Genomic DNA, 25,362 nt, shown 5'->3' with positions numbered 1-25,362 from the left:
CAGCCACATACAAAATTTTCCATTAAGAAAAGATTTTAAGGATTTTTTTTCTAATTACTGGTATCTGATTTCAGAACCTCATACGAAGTATTAAACAGCAGTGCCTATCAACAGGTAAAAGGACAAACAATGCATACACTGCAACAAACTGCTCATACGCTCAACACCATGGATGAATCTCGAAAATTTTCATTCTGAGTGAAAGAAGCCATACATATTATGTGATTCCATTCATGTAAAATGTAAACTAATCTATGGTTAAAAAAAAAAAAGAAAAAGAGAAAAGCAAACCAGCAGTTGCCTGGGGACAGTGCAGAAAGAGGAATCACCTACAGGAATAAGAGGAATCTTTGAAGGTGACAGCAATGTTCTGTACCTTGATTGTAGAGGGGGTTTCATGGGTATATGCAAATGTCAAATATTATCAAATTACATACTTTAAAAGCATGCATTTTCTTATATGTAAATTGTTCCTCAAAGTTAGTAAGGAAAAATATTTTACATTCTAACTTCTACACTCTAATTCTTTAATGGGATTTTATAATTAGTATTAATCCCTAATATTTACTTTTACTTTAGTCTTCAAGTCTCAAAAGTAATCTACCACAAGGTCTCCTATCATTAGAAAAACTGGATGCTATTCTGTATTCTTAGCTATCAACTACTGAGATTTCCTTTAATTCATAATACACACAATTAAAGAACAAAGAAGTCCATTCTTTGCAAATTATCAGACACATCAATTATAGAAATATTACTGTGTAAATTGACTTTTGAAGACACTATTCCTTTTTTAAACTTTTAACATTTCTAATCCCACTTAACTCAACATCAAATAAAAGCAGTAAAAAGATTATTATACTCAGGAAGAGGGGCTTAATGTTCCCCCCCATAGTGTTCTTTCAGCAAAAGAAACAATTACCATAAGCAGAGAGAAGAAAATCTCGATGAATTACTCTGTTCTGTTGAATCTACCATAAAATAAACAAGAAAGGGAAATTCAGAGTAAAGCAATTACCCCTTCTTAAAGTAATCACTGGTGCACTAAGGAATTGCTAAAGAGGTGAGCAGACAAGGTAATTTAGAACACTATGATTATTCTGTGTTCATGCTTAAAGGAAAAAACATGAAAAATTTATTAAATAATCCTGCTTATAAGGCCGTAGGACCTAAGACAGTGTTTCTCAAATGGAGTATAGACAGTATTCTTAGGGGGCCTGCTTCTGTTTTTCTAAGTTTATAATTGTGGTTTTGGAACACAAAGGGCAAAAGACAACACACTGTAGGAATGAAGGCTGGTGCTTTAAGCAGATAAAAATGGTGAAAATTTTGAGCTATTCTAAGATATACTGTAGTACAGGACTGTCAGATTCTACAGAACCTGGACCAAAATGCTATCATTTTTATTTGCAAGCTGATGTTCTCTATACAGATCCCATCTTTGTATCTATTAACATCCACCAACTGTTTGTGATTAGTAAGTAGTAAAAAGAAAATGAATTTTTTTCTTTATAAAGTATTTTTTAAAGTTCTCAGCATACTATTTTAAGGTTCAGATCAGTGGTTAAAAAATTTTTGTGCAAAAAGAGGATACTGAGTATAAATTGTTTTCACTGTGATAATGAACACAACTCGAATGATGGTTCATAATGCTTAAAATGTAAAAAAAAATCAAATGGACATAGCTGTAAGTATAAAGAGTTTATATTCAGTTTTATGCTTGTACATATGTAGTTAACATTATACTAAAAATAAGTAAACTCTGGCAGATCCTGAGAGCTTCTTCCATTTAAAAGGAGTACATTGCAAGATTGAGAAACATTGTCCTTAAGGAATGAAATTTTCAAAATACATTATAACATCCAATAAGTTCCATGTAGAGAAAAAAGAAAAGCAAACAGAAGCTATAGAAAGGTACAGAAAGTTTAAGAATAACTTGTTAAGTATAAATGGAAAAACAGTATAAAACCCGAGGAAACTGTACACAACAAACTAAGTCTCTCGAAGAAAATGAAACCCATTTTCACACAAGTACAGAAAAATCTGTTATTATAGTTATAAAACCGTTAAAAGTTTAAATGGCTATAATGCCAAAAATAAACATATACTCACCCATATTTTAGATATTAGAAAAACAACCTAATGGTTGCTCTTACAGTCTTAAGTGAAATATTAAAAAAATCAAAAAATAAATTATTGCCAAAATGTACAATTAATAAATAGATTGCTAGAAGCTATATTAACAGCAATACAAAACAGAATGTTTAATGTATACTTTAATCATTAGGAAACTCTGTTCCCTTTGGGCAAATATTGCTAAAGTCATAATTCTTTCCTGATTTAAAGATATTTCAGAAACATGATAATTCTAAAAAATAAAAGAGAAGCCTGGTCTGAAGGAAATTGGATGGGGAATCAAGAAACAAAGGTCTTATTCCTGGTTCTCCAAATTATTCTGTGTGGCTCCAGGCAAGTCATTTACAACTCTAGATTCTTCTACTCATTTGCTAGTGATGGAGTGGAAACCAAGAATGTCTCTTAAGAAAGTTCCTCAGGAAGCAAGCACCTTGCATACAAATATGTTGTTACCTGAGTCTATTAAAGATCAAAAAATGTCTTTAAGGTAGACACAAGGCCCATCTCTAAGAATTACATACCAGAGGCAACAATAGCAAAAACAACTACCTTCAGGTTTTGGGGTCGTGTGAATTTGTTGAGAAGTGCAGTTTGAATGAGCTCCCACCGGCTCCCTGCAGTTCGCTCACCATTCTTTAAGGAAAAGGAAAAACAAATGAAATTATTCTAAGTTCTTTTGGATCATAGAATCAGAAGTCAAACAAACACATACTAAACTATCGTTCAGAGACTAAAAGAACATCTGTTTTGTGCTTACTTCATCTTCCACGGGGTACAAGTTTTGTTCTGAACAAGGCATCTTAACATGCTTGTTGTCCCACAAATCTTTAAAATGTGTTGGAAAAGGTTTAGGAACTTCTCCTGCTCGCAAAAGGTCTACCTGAAAGAGAGGGAAACAAGGAAACTGTAAGTGCATAAAAACTAGGTGTACCTTCTACAAAATAATCCAAATTAAAGCAGCCAAAGCAAATGCTATAAAATGCAGACCAGCTCCTCTGTAAGAATCTCAGAAGTCCTCTCCAGCTGTTCCTGTTCCTTATCTCCAGTTGATCAGTTTCCAAGTCATCATGTTTGCTCATTCCATCTCCATCCCATCTAGGCCCCTGGCCCTCATTATTGCTTGCCTTCTAGCCCTCCCCTAACTCCCACTGCCCCCAGATATTCACCCTCCACAAAGCCCTTATTCTCACTTGGGAACAACTTTAATCTTTCTAAAGTATTCCCAGGCTCTTAATCCTATAATGGCTCCCCTCTGCCTATAGTGATTCTAAATGATATTCCTAGTTTTTAATATCCTCTCTTACCCAAACACTATCTGGTTAAACATCTATTCTGACCTTCAACACATTCAACTCAATTTTCATTTCTTCTAAGAAGTCTTCAAAAACTTAAGGACAGTTAGTTTATTCCCTCCTGCTTTATTAGATCATTATCACACCAGAGCACACCTGTTTTTCCTTCCCCAACTGGACTCTAAACTTGAGAATAATAACGGTATTAACTGTGGATTCTAAATATTTATGACAGAGCGTAGCTTACATGTTTTTGTATGCATATATGTAGATACATATACATGTAAATACATACATATGTGTTCACATACACATATACTACTTATAATAAACATTAAATGTTTGAGGAAGAGGATAAACATGAAAGTTTTACATTTTGCCTACTCTGAACATTCCATATAAATGGAATCATACAATATGTGGCCTTTTGTGTCTGGCTTCTTTTGCTTAAATGTAATGTTTTCAAGGTTCATCCATGTTGTAGCATGAATTTGTACCTCACCGCAAATAAAAAATCACATAAATATAAAATTTGAGCTGTAATATGTTATGAGTGAGAGGTTCATGGTGTTACGAGAACCTACTCTAGACAATTCCAATTTACCTGGCAAGCTTAGAGAAGACGTCCTTGAGGAAGTGGCAATTGAGCTGAACTCCAAAGGATAAAAAGAAGTTAACTAGGAAAAGGAAGACAGGAAGCTTGTTCCTAAAAAGGGAACAGCTATGGAAAGGAAGACTGTCCAATAGGCAACTCATAAGAAGTCTGCAACTCAAGGAGTGCCTGGGTGGCTCAGTTAAGCATCCAATTCTTGATTTCAGCTCAGGTCATGATCTCAGGGCTGAGCTCAAACCCTGAGTCAGACTCTGCTCTGCGTGTGGAGCCTGCCTAGGATTCTCTCTCTCCCTCTGCTCCCCAATCTTGGAAAAAAAAAAAAAAAGAAAAAAAATGTCTGCAACTCAAGAGAAATAAAGTTGTAGGCCATCTATACAGGTGACTGTTAAAACCCTCACCATGGAGGAGACTACCCATAGAGAGAAAGTGAGAAGAAAACAGGACCTATGGAAAAGACTTGACGAACTCTAACAACATTTAATGGCCACGTATGCCAGAAAAACTAAAGGAACATAAGACATGGCTAAGGAGGTAGGAAGAAAACTAGGATTATATGCTATCATAGAAGCCAAAGAATGAGAATATTTTTAAGAAGAAAGAATAGTCAAGAGTCAACAATTTGGCTAAAAGTATTTTCAACTCCGGCTGGAGGCCCCAAAGGTGATTTTGTAAAAATATTCCATGTGATCAGAGGTGACAAAACAGATACCAGTCCAGCTTCACACACAGGGGAACATATCATATATATGAAAGTAGGCTTTGTGTGTTTGCATCTGACTGTGTTTCTACATGTGTTTATCATGTCTTTAAAGATAATCTAGCACCAAATAACATGTCCCTGCAATTTCAGATTGCCTTACATTTCTAACAGTAAATATCAGCCTTATTTTTTACTTAAAATTGTATAACTATTAATATCTGGCATCTTAGAAATATAACTAGGGCTGTTTATCTAATAACTATTAGTTACACATATATATTACTGTATTCAGGTAAAAGAATCTAGAAGAAAAAACAGCAAATTGTTAAACTCTGGGAATAGGGCTGAGAGACTTGGGTTGTGAATTACATACTTTCATATAATAGCTGCCTTTTTAATTTTTTTTACAATGACCCTACATTACTTTCATAATAAAATAAAGATTTTTTAAAAGATTTTTAAAATTCACAGGTTATACCCTGAAACAAATATATGTTAATAAAAAATAAAAAAATAAAGCTGAAATGGTACAAATAAAATAAAATAAAATAAAATAAAATAAAATAAAAAAGTAAAAAAAAATTCACAGGTTCCTGGATATCTAAAAATAAGTAAACAGTAGGGGCGCCTGGGTGGCTCAGTCATTAAGCGACTGCCTATGGCTCAGGTCATGATCCCAGGGTCCTGGGATCGAGCCCCACGTCGGGCTCTCTGCTCAGCAGGAAGCCTGCTTCTCCCTCTCCCACTCCCCCTGCTTGTATTCCCTCTCTCGCTGTCTAGCTTGTATTCCCTCTCTCGCTGTATTCCCTCTTGTATTCCCTCTCTTGTATTCCCTCTCTCGCTGTCTAGCTCTGTCAAAATAAATAAATAAAATCTTTAAAAAAAAATAAGTAAACAGTAATTACAGAGATTAAGTAATCACAGTATAGGATGCTTTGGGTTTTCCTTAGGGCCAGTGGGAAAAAGAAAGGCAGTAAACTCAAAATGTCACTTAGCTCCCCAATCAATCTTTTCTCCGAATCTTGACCATTAACATCTTCTCAGTCATCCAGCCTTTTCTTAATTTTCCCTGCATTATCAGTGCCTCCTTTTCCCTTATCACCTGTATTTAAGAATATTCACCATATCCTATCAATTTTACCCCAAAACAAAGCAACCATTTATATTCTTTTTTATTTCCACATTACCCTACCTCAGTGACTTTCAAACTCTTTTAAATACCAGAACCCTTTCTTCACCTAAGAAATCTGACATGAAATCATATTTAAATAAAAATGTTTTTATAAATATAATTTTTCAATAACTTTTATTTGTTCTAACATCAATAAATGACAATGAGATTACAAAATACAAAATTTGAAATTGGGAATTAGGGATGACAGCTAAAGCTTATATCAACCTACTTAATTTATATTTATATCTCTTACATAGTATTAAGAAAATCCTATTCCTACACCTAAATAGTTGCAAATGATAATGTTTTTTGTTTTTATAGTTTCAGAGGTAGAGTTTAGTGATTCATCAATTGCATATAACACCCAGCGCTCACTACATCAAGTGCCCTCCTTAATGCCCATCATCTAATTATCCCTTCCCCCACCCCTCCTCTCCAGCAACCTATTATTTCCTAGATTTCAGCATCTCTTATGATTTGCCTCCCTCTCAATTTTCATCTTATTTTATTTTTCCTCCCCTTCCCTTACGTTCATCTGTTTTGTTTCTTAAGTTCTACACATGAGTGAAATCATATGGCATTTGTCCTTCTCTGACTGACTTATTTTGCTTAGCATAATACCCTCTAGTTCCATCCACATCATTTCAAATGGAAAGATTTCATTCTTTTGAAGGCTGAGTAATATTCCATTCTGTATATATACATGTTCTTTATCCATTCATCTGTCGATGGACAATAAGGTTTTTAAACTGTTATTCTGAGGTTTAAAGAAATTCTTCAGTTAAACAGCAGTCGTAAAAGAACCTCAATGCTATAGTCTGCACTAAAATGAGTTCTCTTGGTAAAATCTGCTGGTTAAAATACATTAAGCATTTTCACATTTGAGTGTGTTAGTTCTTTTATTATGGGCTTTTCACAGTTAAAAATATACTTTAGAAATAACAGATGAGTCAAGTTTCCTAAGAACCCCCGAACCACTTCCATGCAACACAATTTGATAATTACTGTCTCCTTATTTTTCATCTCTTATCTGAGCTCTTATGTTACCTTTCTCTGTTTTCAATGGACCGTCACTTTGATTTTCCTTCCACACAGCTAATTAATCCTGCTACAGCATAACTATTGTATGGAGAGACATTTTATAATTTCCAATACCTACAGACTCAAGTTCAATTCCTGACACCTGAAGCCCTCTATGATATGGATCCAATCCACTTTTCAAGTCTTGTCTTCCACCATTCCCCATGGAAATTCTAAGCTCTAGCAAACCAATTATTTTCCATGTCTAAAACAAATAGTTTTTCAAGTACACAGCCTCTTCTTATAAAGATTATGTATCTGTCTTGGAATTCTCTTGACTTATTAAATCCCCCTCAGAAATTGTGTGTGTTTTTTTTTTAAGATTTATTTATTTATTTTAGAGAGAAAGAACAAGTGAGTGCAGGGGTGGGGGGGAGAGGAAGAGACAGACTCTCAAGCAGACTCCCTGCTGAGTACAAAGCCCAGTGTGGGGCTCCACCCCACGACCCGGAGTCAAAAGTCAGATACGTAACCGACTCAGCCACCCAGGCACCCCTGTACTTATCTTTTAGAGCTCAGCTCAAACCCCACCCTGTTCAATGTTGCTTCCACCTCTAACCACGATAAAGAATTCTATACTTCAAAATATCTAATCACATGTAGACTACGTTGTACAATAAAAGGGATTTTTTTTAAGTAGTTCCTGTGAAATCTATTACAGAGACTAAAAAATGAGATGACTAATTTAAACTATATAATGAGTGACAGAAATCTAAAATTGGATTATGAGGGGTGCCTGGCCGGCGCAGTCGGTGGAGCCCGTGACCCTTGATCATGGGGCCATAAGTCCAAGCCCCATGTTGAGTGTAGAGATTACTTTAAAAAAATAAAATCTTGAGGCATCTGGGTGGCTCAGTTTCTTAAGCATCTGCCTTTGACTCAGGTCATGATGCCAGAGTCCTGGGATCAAGCCCCACATCGTGCTTCCTGCTCAGCGGGGAGCCTGCTTCTCCCCCTCTCCCCTACTCGTGCTCTCTCTCTCTCTCAAATAAATCAATAAAATCTAAAATAAATAAATAAATAATAAAATAAAATCTTTAAAATTGGCTATGGCGGGGCACCTGGGTGGCTCAGTCTGTTAAGTGTCTGCCTTTAGCTCAAGTCATGATACCAGGATCCTGGGACTGAGCCCCGCATCGAACTCCTTACTCAGCAGGGAGCCTGCTCCTCCCTCTCCCTCTGCCTGCCGCTCCCACTGCCTGTGCTCACTCTCTCTCTATCAAATAAATAAATAAAATCTTTTAAAAAAAATTGGATTAACCCTACAACCCAGCAATTGCACTACTGGGTATTTACCCCAAAGATACAAATGTAGTGATCCGAAAGGGCATGTGCACCCCAATGTTTAAGAAGCAATATCCACAATAGCCACACTATGGGAAGAGCCTAGATGTCCATCGACAGATGAATGGATAAAGAAGATGTATGTATATATACATGGAATATTGTGCAGCCATCAAAAAAAAAGAAGGGGCGGAGCAAGATGGCTGAGGAGTAGGAGACCTGGATGTCGTCTGGTCTCAGGAATTCAGGTGAATAGGGATCAAACCATTCTGAACACCTATGAACTCAACGGGAGATCGAGGAAGAGAGTAGCAACAACTCTCTGAACAGAGAAGCGACCACTTACTAGAAGGTAAGACATGCGGAGAAGTGAATCCGAGGCGATATTCGGGAGGATAGATGGCGGGGGAGGGGGCCTCCGTTGGCCGCTTCTGCCAAGTGATAGAGCCGTGGAGCACAAAATCGGAACTTTTAGAAGTCGGCTCCGCTGAGGGATGTCGCTGCAGTGGCTAAGCGGGGGGGGGGGGGGGGGGGGGGGGGGTGGAACCCTCACGGGACAGTGTGGTCTCAGGACCCTCGGGGTCACAGAAAGACCGGGGGTGTCTGAGTGCAGCACAGCTCCCAGGTATTGGAGCGGGGAAGCCAGCTGCAGAGACGGAGCCGAGGCGCGGGGTCTCAGCTTGGGGTTGCCATAAACTGTGATCTGCGGCCCAGTTGGGCCACTGCTCCTCCAGCAGGGACCCAAAAAGCGGCAGAGCTGGGGAGACTCCCCTTCCTCCCCGGGGAGGAGCAGCGCGGGAGCGCACCGCAGGGACCTGCTGGGTTTGGAGACTCCATGCGGGGTCGGGCGCCAGAGATAGAAACGCTAGGTCACAGGCCGGGTGAGCACGGAGTGCGGCCGGAGACCGGGGACACAGGAGTGACTGCTTTTCTCTGGGGGCACACTGAGGAGCGGGGCCCCGAGTTCTCAGCTCCTCGGGGTGGAGATTGGGAGGCCACCATTTTCGCCCTGGTCCTCCAAAGCTGTACCGAGAGCTTGCAGGGAACAAAAGCTCCTGAGAGCAAACCCGAGCAACTTGCTTAGCCCAGACCGACAAGGCGGGGCAATTCCGCCTCCGGCAAAGACATTTGGGAACCACAGCAACAGGCCCCTCCCCCAGAATATCAGCACCAACAGCCAGCAAACCAAAACCAAGTTTACCGATCAAGGAGAACTGGAGAACTCCAGCGCTAGGGGAATACTGCACATAGAATTCATGGCTTTTTTTACAATGATTCATTAGTTTTTCAAAGTTAATTTTTTTAACTTTTTTTTTTTAATTTTTCTTTTTCCCTTTTTCAACCAACATCTTATCAATCCCTTTTTCAAAAAAAACATTTTTTATTTTTCATTTTTAGAGACATATTTTATCCCTTCATAGTAGTTACCCTTGTTTTGGGCATATATATATAAGTTGTTCTCTCTTTAAAATTTTAAGATACACTTTCTTCTAACAGATCAAAATATACCCTAAATCACTAGTATATGGCTTTGTTCTAGTCTCCTGCCTGATCACATTCTCTCCCTTTTTTTTTAAATATTCTTTTTTCAAACTTCTTATCAATTCCTTTTATAAAATGTTTTATAATTTTCATCTTTACAGTCATCTTCCAACTCTTCATTGTATCAACCCTTATTTTGTACATATATAAGTCTTTCTTCCTTTAAAATTTTAGGAGGCACGTTTTTCTAACAGACCAAAATACGCGCAAAATCTAGTGTGTGGCACTGATCTATGCACTAGCCTGATCATATTTGATCATATTCTACTTTTTTTGTATTGTTCTGTTTTTGTTTTTATCTTTTTCTTTTTGTTTTTTTTTTCTTTCTCTTTCTTTTTTCTTTCTTTCCCTTTCTTTCCCCCTGGTTTCAGGTCTTTTCTGATTTGTATACAGTATATTTGCTGGGGACGTTGTAAACCTGTTAGCATTTTGTTCTCTCATTCATCTATTCTCCTCTGGACAAAATGACAAGATGAAAAAAATCACCTCAGCAAAAAGAACAAGAGGTAGTACCATCAGCCAGGGACCTACTCAATATGGACATTAGTACGATGTCAGACCTAGAGTTCAGAATCATGACTTTAAAGATACTAGCTGGGCTTGAAAAAAGCATGGAAGTTATTAGAGAAACGCCTTCTGGAGAAATAAAAGACCTAAAATCTAACCAAGTCAAAATCAAAAAGGCTATTGATGAGGTGCAATCAAAAATGGGGGCACTAACTGCTAGGATAAATGAGGCAGAAGAGAGAATCAGTGATACAGAAGACCAAATGATGGAAAATAAAGAGGCTGAGAAAGAGAGAGAGAAACAACTACAGGATAATGAGGGCAGAATTCGAGAGATAAGCAATATGATAAGACGAAACAACATTAGAATAATTGGGACCCCAGAAGAAGAAGAAAGAGAGAGAGGGGCAGAAGGTATATTGGAGCAAATTATAGCAGAGAACTTCCCTAATGTGAGGAAGGAAACAGGCATCAAAATCCAGGAGGTACAGAGAACCCCTCTCAAAATCAATAAAAATAGGTCAACACCCCGACATCTAATAGTAAAACTTACGAGTACTCAGAGACAAAGAGAAAATCCTGAAAGCAGCTCGGGAGAAGAGATATGTAACCTACAATGGTAGAAATATTAGATTGGCAACAGACCTATCCACAGAGACCTGGCAGGCCAGAAAGGACTGGCATGAGATCTTCAGAGCACTAAACAAGAAAAATATGCAGACAAGAATACTATATCCAGCTAGGCTGTCATTGAAAAAAGAAGGAGAGATAAAAAGCTTCCAGGACAAACGAAAACTAAAGGAATTTGCAAACACGAAACCAGCCCTCCAAGAAATATTGAAAGGGGTCCTCTAAGCAAAGAGAGAGCCTAAAAGCAGCATAGATCAGAAAGGAACACAGACAATATACAGTAACAGTAACCTTACAGGCAATACAATGGCATTAAATTCATACCTTTCAATAGTTACCCTCAATGTAAATGGGCTAAATGCCCCAATCAAAAGACACAGGCTATCAGATTGGATTAAAAAACAAGAACCATCGATATGCTGTCTGCAAGACACTCATTTTAGACCCAAAGACACCCCCACATTGAAAGTGAGGGGGTGGAAAACCATTTACCATGCTCATGGACACCAAAAGAAAGCTGGGGAGGCAGTCCTTGTATAAGACAAATTAGATTTAAAAACAAAGACTGTAATAAGAGATGAAGAAGGACACTATATCCTACTTAAAGGGTCTATCCAACAAGAAGATCTAACAATTGTAAATATCTATGCCCCTAACATGGGAGCAGCCAATTATATAAGGCAATTAATAACAAAAGCAAAGAAACACATTGACAACAATACAATAATAGTGGGGGACTTTAACACCCCCCTCACTGAAATGGACAGATCATCTAAGCAAAAGATCAACAAGGAAATAAAGACTTTAAATCAAACACTGGACCAAATGGACTTCACAGACATATTCAGAACATTCCATCCCAAAGCAATGGAATACACATTCTTCTCTAGTGCCCATGCAATATTCTCCAGAATTGATCACATCCTAGGTCACAAATCAGGTCTCAACCAGTACCAAAAGACTGGGATTATTCCCTGCCTATTTTCAGACCACAACGCTTTGAAACTAGAGCTCAATCACAAGAGGAAAATCGGAAAGAACTCAAATACATGGAGGCTAAAGAGCATCCTACTAAAGAATGGGTCAAGCAGGAAATTAAAGAAGAGTTAAAAAAATTCATGGAAACCAATGAAAATGAAAACACAACTGTTCAAAATCTTTGGGATACAGCAAAGGCAGTCCTGAGAGGAAAGCATACAGCAATACAATCCTTTCTCAAGAAACAAGAAAGGTCTCAAATACACAACCTGACCCTACACCTAAAAGAGCTGGAAAAAGAACAGCAAATTCAGCCTAAACCCAGCAGGAGAAGAGAAATAATAAAGATCAGAGCAGATATCAATGAACTAGAAACCAAAAGAACAGTAGAACAGATCAACGAAACTAGGAGCTGGTTCTTTGAAAGAATTAACAAGATTGATAAACCCCTGGCCAGACTGATCAAAAAGAAAAGAGAAATGACCCAAATCAACAAAATCACGAATGAAAGAGGAGAGATCACCACCAACACCAAAGAAATACAAACAATTATAAGAACATATTATGAGCAACTCTATGCCAGCAAATGAGATAACCTGGAAGAAATGGGTGCATTCCTAGAGATGTATCAACTACCAAAATTGAACCAGGAAGAAATAGAAAACCTGAACAGACCTATAACCACTAAGGAAATTGAAGCAGTCATCAAAAATCTCCCAACAAACAAAAGCCCAGGGCCAGATGGCTTCCCAGGGTAATTCTATCAGACATTTCAAGAAGAATTAATACCTATTCTCCTGAAACTGTTCCAAAAAATAGAAATGGAAGGAAAACTTCCAAACTCATTTTATGAGACCACCATTACCTTGATCCCAAAACCAGACAAAGACCCCATCAAAAAGGAGAATTACAGACCAATATCCTTGATGAACATGGATGCAAACATTCTCACCAAAATACTAGCCAATAGGATCCAACAGTACATTAAAAGGATTATTCACCATGACCAAGTGGGATTTATCCCTGGGCTGCAAGGTTGGTTCAACATCCGCAAATCAATCAACATGACACAATACATTAACAAAAGAAAGAACAAGAATCATATGATCCTCTCAATAGATGCAGAAAAAGCATTTGACAAAGTACAGCATCCTTTCTTGATCAAAACTCTTCAGAGTATAGGCATAGAGGGTACCCACCTCAATATCATAAAATCCATCTATGAAAAACCTACAGCCAATATCATTCTCAATGGGGAAAAGCTGAGAGCTTTTCCCCTAAGGTCAGGAACGCGGCAGGGATGTCCACTATCACCACTGCCATTCAACATAGTATTAGAAGTCCTAGCCACAGCAATCAGACAACAAAAAGAAATCAAAGGCATCTTAATCGGCAACGAGGAAGTCAAACTCTCACTCTTTGCAGATGATATGATACTGTATGTGGAAAACCCAGAAGACTCCACCCCAAAACTGCTAGAACTCATGCAGGAATTCAGTAAAGTGGCAGGATATAAAATCAATGCACAGAATTCAGTGGCATTCCTATACACCAACAACAAGACAGAAGAGAGACAAATCAAGGAGTCGATCCCATTTACAATTGCACCCAAAATCATAAGATACCTAGGAATAAATTTAACCAAAGAGGCAAAGGATCTGTACTCAGGAAACTATAAAATACTCATGAAAGAAATTGAAGAAGACACAAAGAAATGGAAAAACGTTCCATGCTCATGGATTGGAAGAACAAACATTGTGAAGATGTCAGTGCTACCTAGAGCAATCTACACATTCAATGCAATCCCCATCAAAATACCATCCACTTTTTTCAAAGAAATGGAACAAATAATCCTAAAATTTGTATGGAACCAGAAGAGACCCCGAATAGACAGAGGAATGTTGAAAAAGAAAAGCAAAGCTGGCGGCATCATAATTCCAGACTTCCAGCTCTATTACAAAGGTGTCATCATCAAGACAGTATGGTACTGGCACAAAAACAGACACATCGATGAATGGAACAGAATCGAGAGCCCAGAAATGGACCCTCAACTCTATGGTCAACTAATCTTCGAGAAAGCAGAAAAGAATGTCCAATGGAAAAAAGACAGTCTCTTCAACAAATGGTGTTGGGAAAATAGGACAGCCACATGCAGAAGAATGAAACTGCACCATTTCCTTACACCACACACAAAAATAGACTCCAAATGGTTGAAAGACCTAAATGTGAGACAGGAGTCCATCAAAATCCTAAAGGAGAACACAGGCAGCAACCTCTTCGACCTCAGCCGCAGCAACTTCTTCCTAGAAACATCGCCAAAGGCAAGGGAAGCAAGGGCCAAAATGAACTATTGGGATTTCATCAAGATAAAAAGCTTTTGCACAGCAAAAGAAACAGTCCACAAAACCAAAAGACAACCAACAGAATGGGAGAAGATATTTGCAAATGACATATCAGATAAAGGGCTAGTATCCAAAATCTATAAAGAACTTATCAAACTCAACACCCAAAGAACAAATGATCCAATCAAGAAATGGGCAGAGGACATGAACAGACATTTTTTCCAAAGAAGACATCCAAATGGCCAACAGACACATGAAAAAGTGCTCAACATCGCTCGGCTCAGGGAAATCCAAATCAAAACCTCAATGAGATACCACCTCACACCCATCAGAATGGCTAAAATTAACAAGTCAGGAAACGACAGATGTTGGTGGGGATGCGGAGAAAGGGGAACCCTCCTACACTGTTGGTGGGAATGCAAGCTGGTGCAACCCCTCTGGAAAACAGTATGGAGGTTCCTCAAACAGTTGAAAATAGGGCTACCCTACGACCCAGCAATTGCACTACTGGGTATTTACCCCAAAGATACAAATGTAGGGATCCGAAGGGGTACGTGCACCCCGATGTTTATAGCAGCAATGTCCACAATAGCCAAACTGTGGAAAGAGCCAAGATGTCCATTGACAGATGAATGGATAAAGATGTGGTATATATACACAATGGAATATTATGCAGCCATCAAAGGGAATGAGATCTTGCCATTTGCAGTGACGTGGATGGAACTGGAGGGTGTTATGCTGAGTGAAATAAGTCAATCAGAGAAAGACATGTATCATACGACCTCACTGATATGAGGAATTCTTAATCTCAGGAAACAAACTGAGGGTTGCTGGAGTGGTGGGGGGGTTGGAGGGATGGAATGGCTGGGTGATAGACATTGGGGAGGGTATGTGCTATGGTGAGCGCTGTGAATTGTGCAAGACTGTTGAACCACAGATCTGTACTTCTGAAACAAATAATGCAACATATGTTAAGAAAAAAGAAAAAGAAAAAGATAGCAGGAGGGGAAGAATGAAGGGGAGTAAGTCAGAGGGGGAGACGAACCACGAGAGACAATGGACTCTGAAAAACAAACTGAGGGTTCTAGAGGGGAGGGGGGTGGGGGGATGGGTTAGCCTGGTGATGGGTATTAAAGAGGGCACATTCTGCATGGAGCACTGGGTGTTATGCACAAACAATGAGTCATGGAACCCTACATCAAAAACTAATGATGTAATGTATGGTGATTAACATAACAATAAAAAATAAAAAAAAAAGAAATCTTGCGATGTGCAATGACATGGATATAACTAGAGGGTATTATGCCAAGCAAAATAAGTCAATCAGAGAAAGACAATTATTGTATGATCTCACTGATATGTGTAATTTGAGAAACAAGACAGAGGACCATACGGAAAGGAGGGAAAAATGAAACAAGACGAATCCAGAGAGGGAGACAAACCAGAAGAGACTCTTAATCTCAGGAAACAAACTGAGGGTTGCTGGAGTGGTGGGGGGTGGGAGGGATGCGGTGGCTGGGTGATGGACACTGGGGAGGGTATGTGCTATGGTGAGGGTTGTGAACTGTGTAAGACTAATGAATCACAGACCTGTATCCCTGAAACAAAGAATACATGATATGTCAATTAAAAAAATTAAAATAAATAAAAATAAAAATTGGATTATGGTGATAGTTGTCTAACTCAGCAAATTAAATATCACTGAACCGAGTGAGCACTTAAGATGGGTAAACTTTATATACCTCAATAAAATTGCTTCTTCAAAAAAGAAGCTACAGGAAGTATAAAAGAGGTTACCAGGGGCTAGTGAGAAATAGAGAGTTATTATTTAGCAGATAGTTTCTGCATGACATGATAAAAATTTTCCAGAAATGAATAGTGGTAATAATTGTACAACATGTACTTAATGCTACTGAAATGTACACTGAAAAACGGTTAAAATAGTAAACTTTATATTATGTACATTTAACCACAATTCTTAGAAATAAGGTTTTAGACATGTTGAGTTTGAGACAACTGTGGGACAGTAACAGTGATGTCTAAAAGAATCTGAAGCTCAGAAAAGAGGGTAAAACTGGAGAATGATTTGAGGATACTGAACCATACACAACTTTGAACTTTAGGGATTAACCCACTACCTAATATATAGAGGATGCTCAACAAATAATGTCAATTGAATTTAAAACAAAAAGAAAGAAAAGAATCCACTGAGTTTAAAAAAAAAAGGTACTGAACAAGTCAATTTCCTTATCAGCTGACAATGATTCATCTTATGGATGTATTAAGTGCTATATTAAGTAAGCTATCATTATATTTCTGCAATCTATAGACTTCTTAGTACTTTATATATGCAGAAAAGAGAAGCAGTTTCTATGCCTTGGTCTGTTTTTCACATTAATAAGTATCATAATAAATCAAGACTTAAGAGTCTTCTCTCTTTATAGGTAAGAAGTAATACCTACCCGAATAGTTACTGTGTGATTGGCAGATGGTCTCAAGAGAGGCAGCCGGATCCCACACCTAGGCATTCTTCTCATCTCCTCAATAGGAGTTCCAAGCCATTTCTTATCTGGAGAAAGGTGAGGTGGAATGTATTTAGGTATCTTCTTTTCTGTTCTTTGATGCTTGATTTCACATTGTTCTTTTCTAAGGTCAAAACAAATGTATTCAGTCACAAACCACTTACTATTTAAGTTTTATTAGATACACAAGGAGAAAACTTACCCAGAATGTTATTGTTTAAAACGTGCCAAGGGGCACCTGGGTGGGTGGCTCAGTCAGTTAAGTGTCTGCCTTCCGCTCAGGTCATGATCCCAGGATCCTCAGGACTGAGCCTTGCCTTGGGCTCCCTGCTCAGCAGGGAGTATGCTTTTCCCTCTCCCCCTCTCCCATTCTAGCACGAGTGCATACACTCACTCTCTCTCTTACACATAAATAAAATCTTAAAAAAATTGTGCCAGGCTTGCTCTCTCTCCTTGGTATTTGCAATCAAAAGAAAAATTTATAAAACTTAGAGCAAAACTGAAGAACGTATTTTCAAGTCTGTGGAAGGAATTTCTCAACACAGAAATTACCTTCCAAAAAAACAGACCGCATAAGAATATGTACACTGCCAAATGAGTCATGGTTCATAGTATCAGCTACTTCTCAGGTTTCTAGACAACAGTTTTCAATAAAGTGAACTTACCGTGGCACATGTGATAGAAAATATCACAGAAATTATGGAGAGTAAGCTTTAAGATTCCATATGGGATAACTGTAAAAATGTAAGCTTTGTAATCAGACAGACTGGGATTTAAATCCCAGCATTACCAGCCAGAAGTTACAATATCAGTGAATTCTCTAACTCAAATTTCAGTTTTCTCATTTGCGAAGTGAGTACAATGTCACTTGCCTACCCATCAGAGCATTAGAGAAAATGCAGTATACAAAGACCTAGAAAAATGGATAAACAGGGACTACTATCAACCTAGTATTTTTATATTCTGATAATCCACACAAATTTCAGAAGGAAAATCATGAAACTAAAAAAATCCAATTAACAATATTTATTTACTTCTCGTTTTCTGTTTCTGGTCTTTTTGAATCTGGGTTTAAATATACCATAAACAAATAACAGAAACACAACTATTTCTTTGCTTCAGTGTAAACCATAATTTGGTTAAACCCCCTTACAAAGTTATAAAAGGTATTACACTACTGGAGATACTCTTTTTGAAAAAAATTACCTTTTGTCCTCTGCTTTGGGCATTCTCATGAAATGATCTGTGATTTTAGAGTCCTTTTTCCCATGTTGCTTGGAATTCCTACATTCTACATTCAAGCTAGAAGTACTTCCAGGTGGTCTGGGATTTAAATCATTCATTCCACTCCGAGTCTCTCCTCCTTCAAACTGAAAATGTAAACGAATTTCACCTCCTTTAGAAGAGGACCGCTTCCTCAATTCAGTGTCGGCTTCTCTTGCTTGGAACCTTGAAGGTTTACTTGCTGTTTGGGAGGAATTGCTATCTTCTTGCTCATCAAAACCTGGACTTGTCTCTTCATCTGCTTCTGAGTCCTGACAACTATTTTTGGAATTATCTACATCCATTGGTGACTCAGGTTCACTTTCTTTTTCAAAAGGAGGAGAATTTCCTAAACTACTCTCTTGTCTACTCAATTTGTTGGCATTTTTCAGTTCAGTACCAACATCCTCAGAGCCGATGTCTGACAAGGGACTCTCTGGCACCACATCTATCTCTTCCTGCTGACAACCTGCACAGTCTTCTACAGGATGGCAAGACTTGCTACACTTCTGGTGGCTTCTGGCTTCTCTGGCCTGCTCACCTTCTGTGGTCTGCTTTGTATTTGTAAACTTTACAGGTGTCAAAAATTGTTGGTTATCTCTACTTCCCTCACTATCTGTGTCACTGTGCTCATCATTTCCAGGCGACTGATCAACGTTAGCATTACTGAACCGCTCTGGCACCAGAGTTACTGTCGGAGGCTCACTTTCTAAAAGCCGCTCTGTATGTTTCCCTTCATTTTGCCACTTACACATAGCTGCAGTCTGATGCTGGTTCAAATACTGTGTACTTTTTTCAACAGGTGATTTATCAAGACTTAGCTGAGAAACATTTTCTAATTTTTCCATATTATGTTGATAAAAGTTATCTTTTTGTACAGAACTCATCATGGATTCTACTCTTGTATTGTTGTTTTCTTTACTACGCAAACTACAACAGAATAGAAAGAACTAATGAGACAACAGAACTTATGATACAATAAAAAGAATTTATGGTATAAAATAATCACTTATCCAATCACATTCCCAATATCACAGCAATAATTAAACACTGGTGATTTCCTAAATACAGAGCATGCTCTTTCATGACTCCATGACTTTGCACATATGCCTATAATGTCCTTTCCCCAACTCTATGCCTGGGAAACACCTGCCCTTCCTTTAAATGTTAAACTTCACTCACCTCCTGGCAGGCCTTCCTGCAAAGGTAAAGCTAATTCTTTGTTCTATATGCTAACCACCACTGTTCTCTGTTTATACCTTTACTGTCCTATTTATCACACTATGTAATAATCATGTGTTGTTGCATCTGCCACCGGTATACTATAAGTATCTTAAAAACAGAGACTATATTCCTCTTTCATCTCTGTATGTCAAGTATATAGGACAGACCCTAGCACATGAAAGACTCTAAAAAATTATCATTTATAAACTGAAAGAATGAATATAAAGAAAAATGGGAAAGCAAGGAGAAAGAGTAGCATGAAACAAGATAAAACATTCATATATCATGTTATTCATTTTTCTATATAGGCATGTTTCTATACCTTTCTGATTCAGTTGTCTTGATTCCTTTAGTGTCCATCCAACTGGTAATAGTCTTTTGTTTGAAAACTGTAAAAAAAAAAAAAAAAAAAAGACACACACCAAAACAATTATGTATACGCATACCTGCCTTCAAGTATAAAATACCTATAGCAGCATTTATATATGTAAGGCATTGTGCTAGGTTCTGTGAATTAAACAGATATTAAGCACTCCTTCCACACTCAAGCAATGGGAGATAAGGCAGAAATATAAATATAAATGCATTTGGCATAGAGTAGAAAGTGACAGGCCCCTGAGAGAGCTGGTATGGCCTAAGGGATGAGAGTACAGGCTCTGAAATCAAATCACCTGGATTCAAATCCTAGTTCTCCCATTGGATTCCTATGTGTCCTTGTGAGGGATCATTTTTCTGTCTCTCAAATTACTTATTTGTAAACTTGCAAATTAACAGTACCTCTCCTGGGTTTATTATGTGGTTTAAATTAAACAACACATGCAAGGTGTTTAAGGCACAATCTGGTACATGCTCAGTAAATGTCAATTCTTAACTACCTTTAGTATTAAAAGAGATCCTGATAAGGAATTAAGGTATTTCCTAGAAAAGACTATTTTAGGGAACTGGAGTAAGTGGGACAATCTGATAAGCAGGGCTTGAATTGTTGAATTGTTCCTTGAAGAATAAACATGTAGTCACATAAAAGGAAAATCATAAGCAAAGGCACCAATGCCAGGGAAATATAAAGAACTTAAAAAGAAAGCAACAGAAAATATGATTGAAAAGTCAGCTAGGACCATATCATAGAGGTTCTTGAATGACCCACAAAAAGAGGTACAAATGGGGCACCTGGGTGGCTCAGAAGGTTAAGCGTCTGCCTTTGGCTCAGGTCGTGACTCCAGGGTCCTGGGATGGAGCCCCAGGTCAGCCTCCCTGCTCAGCAGGGAGCCTGCTTCTCTCTCTCCCTCTACTGTTCTCCCTGCTCCCTGCTTGTGCTCTCTCACCCTCTCTGTCAAATAAATAAATAAAATCTTTAAAAAGGGGGGGGGGCGCCTGAGTGGCTCAGTCGTTAAGCATCTGCCTTTGGCTCATGATCCCAGGGTCCCGGGATCGAGCCCCACTTCAGGCTCCCTGCTCCGCAGGAAGCCTGCTTCTCCCTCTCCCACTCCCCCTGCTGTGTTCCCTCTCTCGCTGTGTCTCTCTCTGTCAAATAAATAAATAAAACCTTTAACAAAAAACAACAAAAAAAAAGAGGTACAAAAAAGTCTCAGGTCACACTCAGAGCTATAATTCCAGAAGTCAAATCTAGGAGGTGCCCAGTCATGCACGATACATACCTTGGAGGGCAAAACTGAAGGGGCAAGAAGCAAGAGTCTATTGGTAGAAACTAGCAAGGAAGCTATTGGTCTAGGTCAGTGGTTCCCAAACTATCTGAATCATCAGGGGGCTGGTAATTAATGGATCCTAAGGCCAGGCCCCAGACCTACTGAATCAATCTATGTGTGATGATGGAGTCATGAGGGAAGCTGGAATCTGCATTTTTTTCAAAAAGTGATTTTGACAATCATCAACTAGGTTGGAGAACTAATGGCCAAGGACCAAAACTAGTCATTGTGAGAACAGAGAATAAAAGTTGAGAAAGGAGTCATCACAGACTTCACAATGATAGACATTAAAGGTGACACTAAGCTTTAAGTCTGATAGACTTGAAAGATGGTTACAGCATTAAGTAAAAATGTAGACTATAAGACAACTGGAGGGGCGCCTGGGTGGCTCAGTCACTTAGGCATCTGCCTTTGGCTCAGGTCATGATCCCAGGGTTCTGGGATCAAGCCTCACGTGGGGCTCCCTGCTCAGTGGAGAGTCTGCTTCTCCAGGACTCCTGGGTGGCTCAGTCAGTTAAGTGTCTGCCTTTGGCTCGGGTCATGATCCCAGGGTCCTGTGAGGGAGTCCTGCATTAGCTCCTTGCTCAGCAGGGAGCCTACTTCTCTCTCTGCCTGCCGCCTACCCGCCCCCACCCTGCTGCTTGTGCTCTCTCTGACAAATGAATAAAATCTAAAAAAAAAAAAAGAGGGCTTTGCCGCTCTTCCCTGTAAGGGGTGGAGTCTATATCCCTGCCCCTTTAATTAAAAAAAAAAAAGACGACTGGATTTAGGGGAAAATATGATTAGATTAATCGTGAACATACTAAATTTGAGATGCCAAAGAGATAACTAGATAGAAATGACCAGCAGACAATAGCAAAAGTGAATTCGTGGCTCAGCAAAGGAAGAAGCAACATAAATAAATGCAAACTACAATTTACATAATCATTAATAAGCATGTTTTCAAAATTAACTGCACTGCCTATGGATTAAATGTATATAATATCTCAGTATAAGAAAATATAAAATCTTAAACATTCTCAGCTATTCCCCAAACTGCAATGTAAGAATCTAGGCACCTAAGTCACAGACTCATTCTTATTTGTTTATGTCACCTCAAACACCTTAACATGAGCAAAACAGATGCTGTCCCAAACATATGAAAACCAACAGCTTTATCACTGTATTTTAGTGCCCTATAATTCATTCCCTACATTCCTTACATAAAATACTAACATTCCAACTAGTAAAAAATCTTGGATCAGCATTTTAAAAATAGTTTCTATCACAAAAAGGTTATTATATTTGATTTTCTTGTTAAACACCACTATTTCAGTGATTTTATTGGTAGTACTTCTACAGAAAATCAGGCTTCAGAGAAAAAAATTAGCTTGAATCAGAAAAGGATGAACCACTTGATTCCAAGACTTTTTCTGTAGTTCCTTCTTTCTCTATTTAATTTCATTACATCAAACACAAGTGTAGAAAATCCTCAAATTACAAACCAGCAAGGAGCCAAAAATTCACTTTTTGAGTCAGTGAGGAGTTTAAAACACATTTCTCCATAAATATAGGGATAAAATGGTATGCACAGCTCTATGAGGGCAAGTCTACGAATCAAAAGACTGCCTCCAACATTATTTCCTAAGAAAGTATGAAGTGTTCTCCTGCAGCTCTGACACTGAGAATGTGTCATTTCTCCAGCTTCAAGTTTCCTACTATAATTCCTGAAGCCTGTGAACAGGATAAAGGAGGAGGAGCAAGAGCTGAGGAACCAGTATTTCCTGATAATAAAACATTCCTCAGTCCTTCTGAGAGCCCTACTTCTCTTTCCAATACCAGTACTTCTGGCTTTCAAAGGTTTCTTTTGCAACATGCCACAGGACTGCTTCAGAATTTTACCCCCTTATTCCTGAAATAAGCATAAAATTATGCTTCCCACATTATCTGGTAATTTCTTTCTTTTTACTAGAAATAATTCCAGGAAACAAAACGGAGGGCAGTGGGAGGTGATGAAAACGATACAAGATCTGGAGTCAAACAAGATCTTGGACTGAGATCTTTGCTCAGTCGCTTACTAGTACTTCACTTCGTTGAGCTCCTATTTCCTCACCTATAAAATAGGGTTAGCAGTAAATATCTACTTCAAGGCTTATGTAGATCAATGAGAGAAAATACTAAGTGTCCAGTCTTCACAAAGCAGAAATTCAACAAACGTCTTCTCTCCCAACACTTCCACCCAATCTCTTTTTCACTGAGATCAGTAGTTCTCCAACTTTATTCTGATTTCACACCATTCACACTTAATCTCATTAGTTAACATCACTCAGTAACCAGTGTATTTCAATGTTCAATGAGCAAATCAATTAGATGCTGCTGACACAAGCAAAAGACACAAAATGCTTTGAAATTCACCTGCATTTCAAAGGAACACCCCACCTCCACACAAAGTCCCGTTCCTCCAGCACCAGCAAGATAAGGTATGAGAAGGAAGGATACGGTGAGACAAAAGAGTGATGGACAGTGGGAGTTTTGAGAGGAAAGAGGTCTGAAGTTGATTCTGACAGCACTGAGGCTGAAGGAATGACATGGAGGAAGGGGGATAAAACGGCTCCAACTCCCCCCCACCCCACCCCCGACCCCAACCACCACCACCCACCACTGACCTACACTTAGACCATGCCTGGAGCAGGAAGAGAAACTCTAGGTAGTTATAAAAGGCAGAAAAAAGGAGCTCCCATCAGAAGGTGAATAGCACCCTGAGTTCTGCCTACATGCAGATTTCAACCAATATAAGAAATATGCCCAGGTAAGTAAATAACACAAAATTTAAAGATGTTGAATGAATATCCATTTCCTTTTCTCACCTACTTTCCTAAAATAACTATATACTAAAATTTTAAATACCAAGTTCCTAAAAGACTTACAAATTTGAAACAATAGTTTTTGTTTAGACTTTGCACATTTTGTTTATTGGTGTCCTGTGCCCGGTATACAAAAACATTTATACACATAAAGTACAGCCCAAGTATTAATTTGGTTCCTCTCCTGCAGAAATCTGCAGAAAATAAGAAGATCCAACCATGAGGACTGCCCCCCTCCACTTGCAACTAACTCTTCCACCTTTATATGCAAATAAAGTTCTCAAATTAGGTTCTCGCAGAAGTCCGACACAGTACTTGGAGGTCACCTCACTTGTCCCTCTCTTCCACTCTCCTTCACCAAGTTCTCTGTAATCTATGGCCTAAACCTGAAATCCATTACTTCCTCTTCATCTTCAAAACAGCACCAATATCAAAAGAACAGATACACCACTTTTTGGACAACTGCATTTGTTTCCGGCAACTGGTCTCCTTGTCTAGTCTTGACTTTCTCTAACCCAGTGTTATATAAAGGGACTAACTTTTTTTAGTGAAATACAGACAATGTAAAAATGTGTCATACATAATAGGTATTATTTCATGAAACATGTTTGTAATAAATATGGCATATTTACCGAGGTCATAGATTTCTTACTCCATGTACCAGCCGAAATTTATACAGTGGACTGCAATCAGAGAAGTCCAAAGGCCACAAGCCATCTTTTCTAAAATATTAACCAAATGTTATCTCCCTTTTTAAAAGCTTTCAGTGGCTCTCCATTAACCACAGAATAAAGTCCAAACTCCTTGAAATGGCACTAGAATTTGTCCATAAGTTCTGCCCTTCTTCCTGGCCTCAAGTCCTGTCACTCCTGTCATTTTATGCTCCAGTCCTACCACTTTTGCACATGCCATTCCCTCTGCATATTTAATTCTTTCTCTCCTTTATCTATACAGCAAATCCTGCTCATCCTTCAATATTTAGTTGAGGTCTACTCCCCACTGCCTCTAAGTCCTGAGAGAACTAAGTTTACACCATTAACCCAAAGACTGTCTGACCTCTGGCCAGCCTCTTACACTGTTGACAAATGCATCCTCTTTGAAATGTTCTCTTCCTTGCATGACACAACAAAAGCCAGGCTTTCATCCTACTCTTCTGGCTGCTTCTCTTCAGTCTACTCTTAGATGATGGTGTTCCTAAAGTTTCTATGCTTTATGTGATCTAATCTACTTCCATAGCATCGATTATCATGTTTATGCCAAAAGTCCCCAAATCTGTATTTCCAGCACAAATTTATTTCTTATGAGGTACAAACCCACAGATCTCATTCTCTCTGAATCCATCCACTTCTCTCCTTCCCTACTGTCCACAACCAAGTATAAACCATTATTATCGCCCACCTAGACTAACTCCTCTAGCCTTGGGCATGCACTTCCCCTCCCTTTCAATACATTCTTCATTTTCTACACACCAGCCAGAGACCTTAAAAAAAAAAAAAAGATGTGTGTGCATGCACATATATATAAAGTCA

General features: G+C 38.5%; 1 protein-coding gene across 5 annotated transcripts in view; it reads right to left on the bottom strand.

Annotated features, from left to right (window-relative positions):
- The window catches only part of PARG (poly(ADP-ribose) glycohydrolase), a 124,899-nt gene that overhangs the window by 98,190 nt on the left and 1,347 nt on the right, over positions 1–25,362 (bottom strand). For all 5 annotated transcript variants that reach the window (XR_012381744.1, XM_025880912.2, XM_025880913.2 and 2 more), the window contains exons 2-6: positions 19,610–19,676; positions 18,007–18,993; positions 16,741–16,924; positions 2,894–3,016; positions 2,686–2,769 (exon numbers count right to left, since the gene is read on the bottom strand). Coding sequence is in view for 4 of the 5 variants with exons in the window: in XM_073904496.1 (XP_073760597.1) it covers positions 2,686–2,769; positions 2,894–3,016; positions 16,741–16,924; positions 18,007–18,993; positions 19,610–19,676 (1,445 nt within the window). In the remaining variant the exon portion in view is untranslated. The remainder of the gene's footprint in view (positions 1–2,685; positions 2,770–2,893; positions 3,017–16,740; positions 16,925–18,006; positions 18,994–19,609; positions 19,677–25,362) is intronic.

The sequence above is a fragment of the Callorhinus ursinus genome, unplaced genomic scaffold (assembly GCF_003265705.2).
Source record: "Callorhinus ursinus isolate GAN/ISIS: 27379988/994484 unplaced genomic scaffold, GSC_fseal_2.0 scaffold20, whole genome shotgun sequence".
NCBI classification, from domain to species: domain Eukaryota; kingdom Metazoa; phylum Chordata; class Mammalia; order Carnivora; family Otariidae; genus Callorhinus; species Callorhinus ursinus.
The sequence above is the reverse complement of the archived record's forward strand: the minus strand, read 5'-3'. Positions and strand labels throughout refer to the sequence as shown.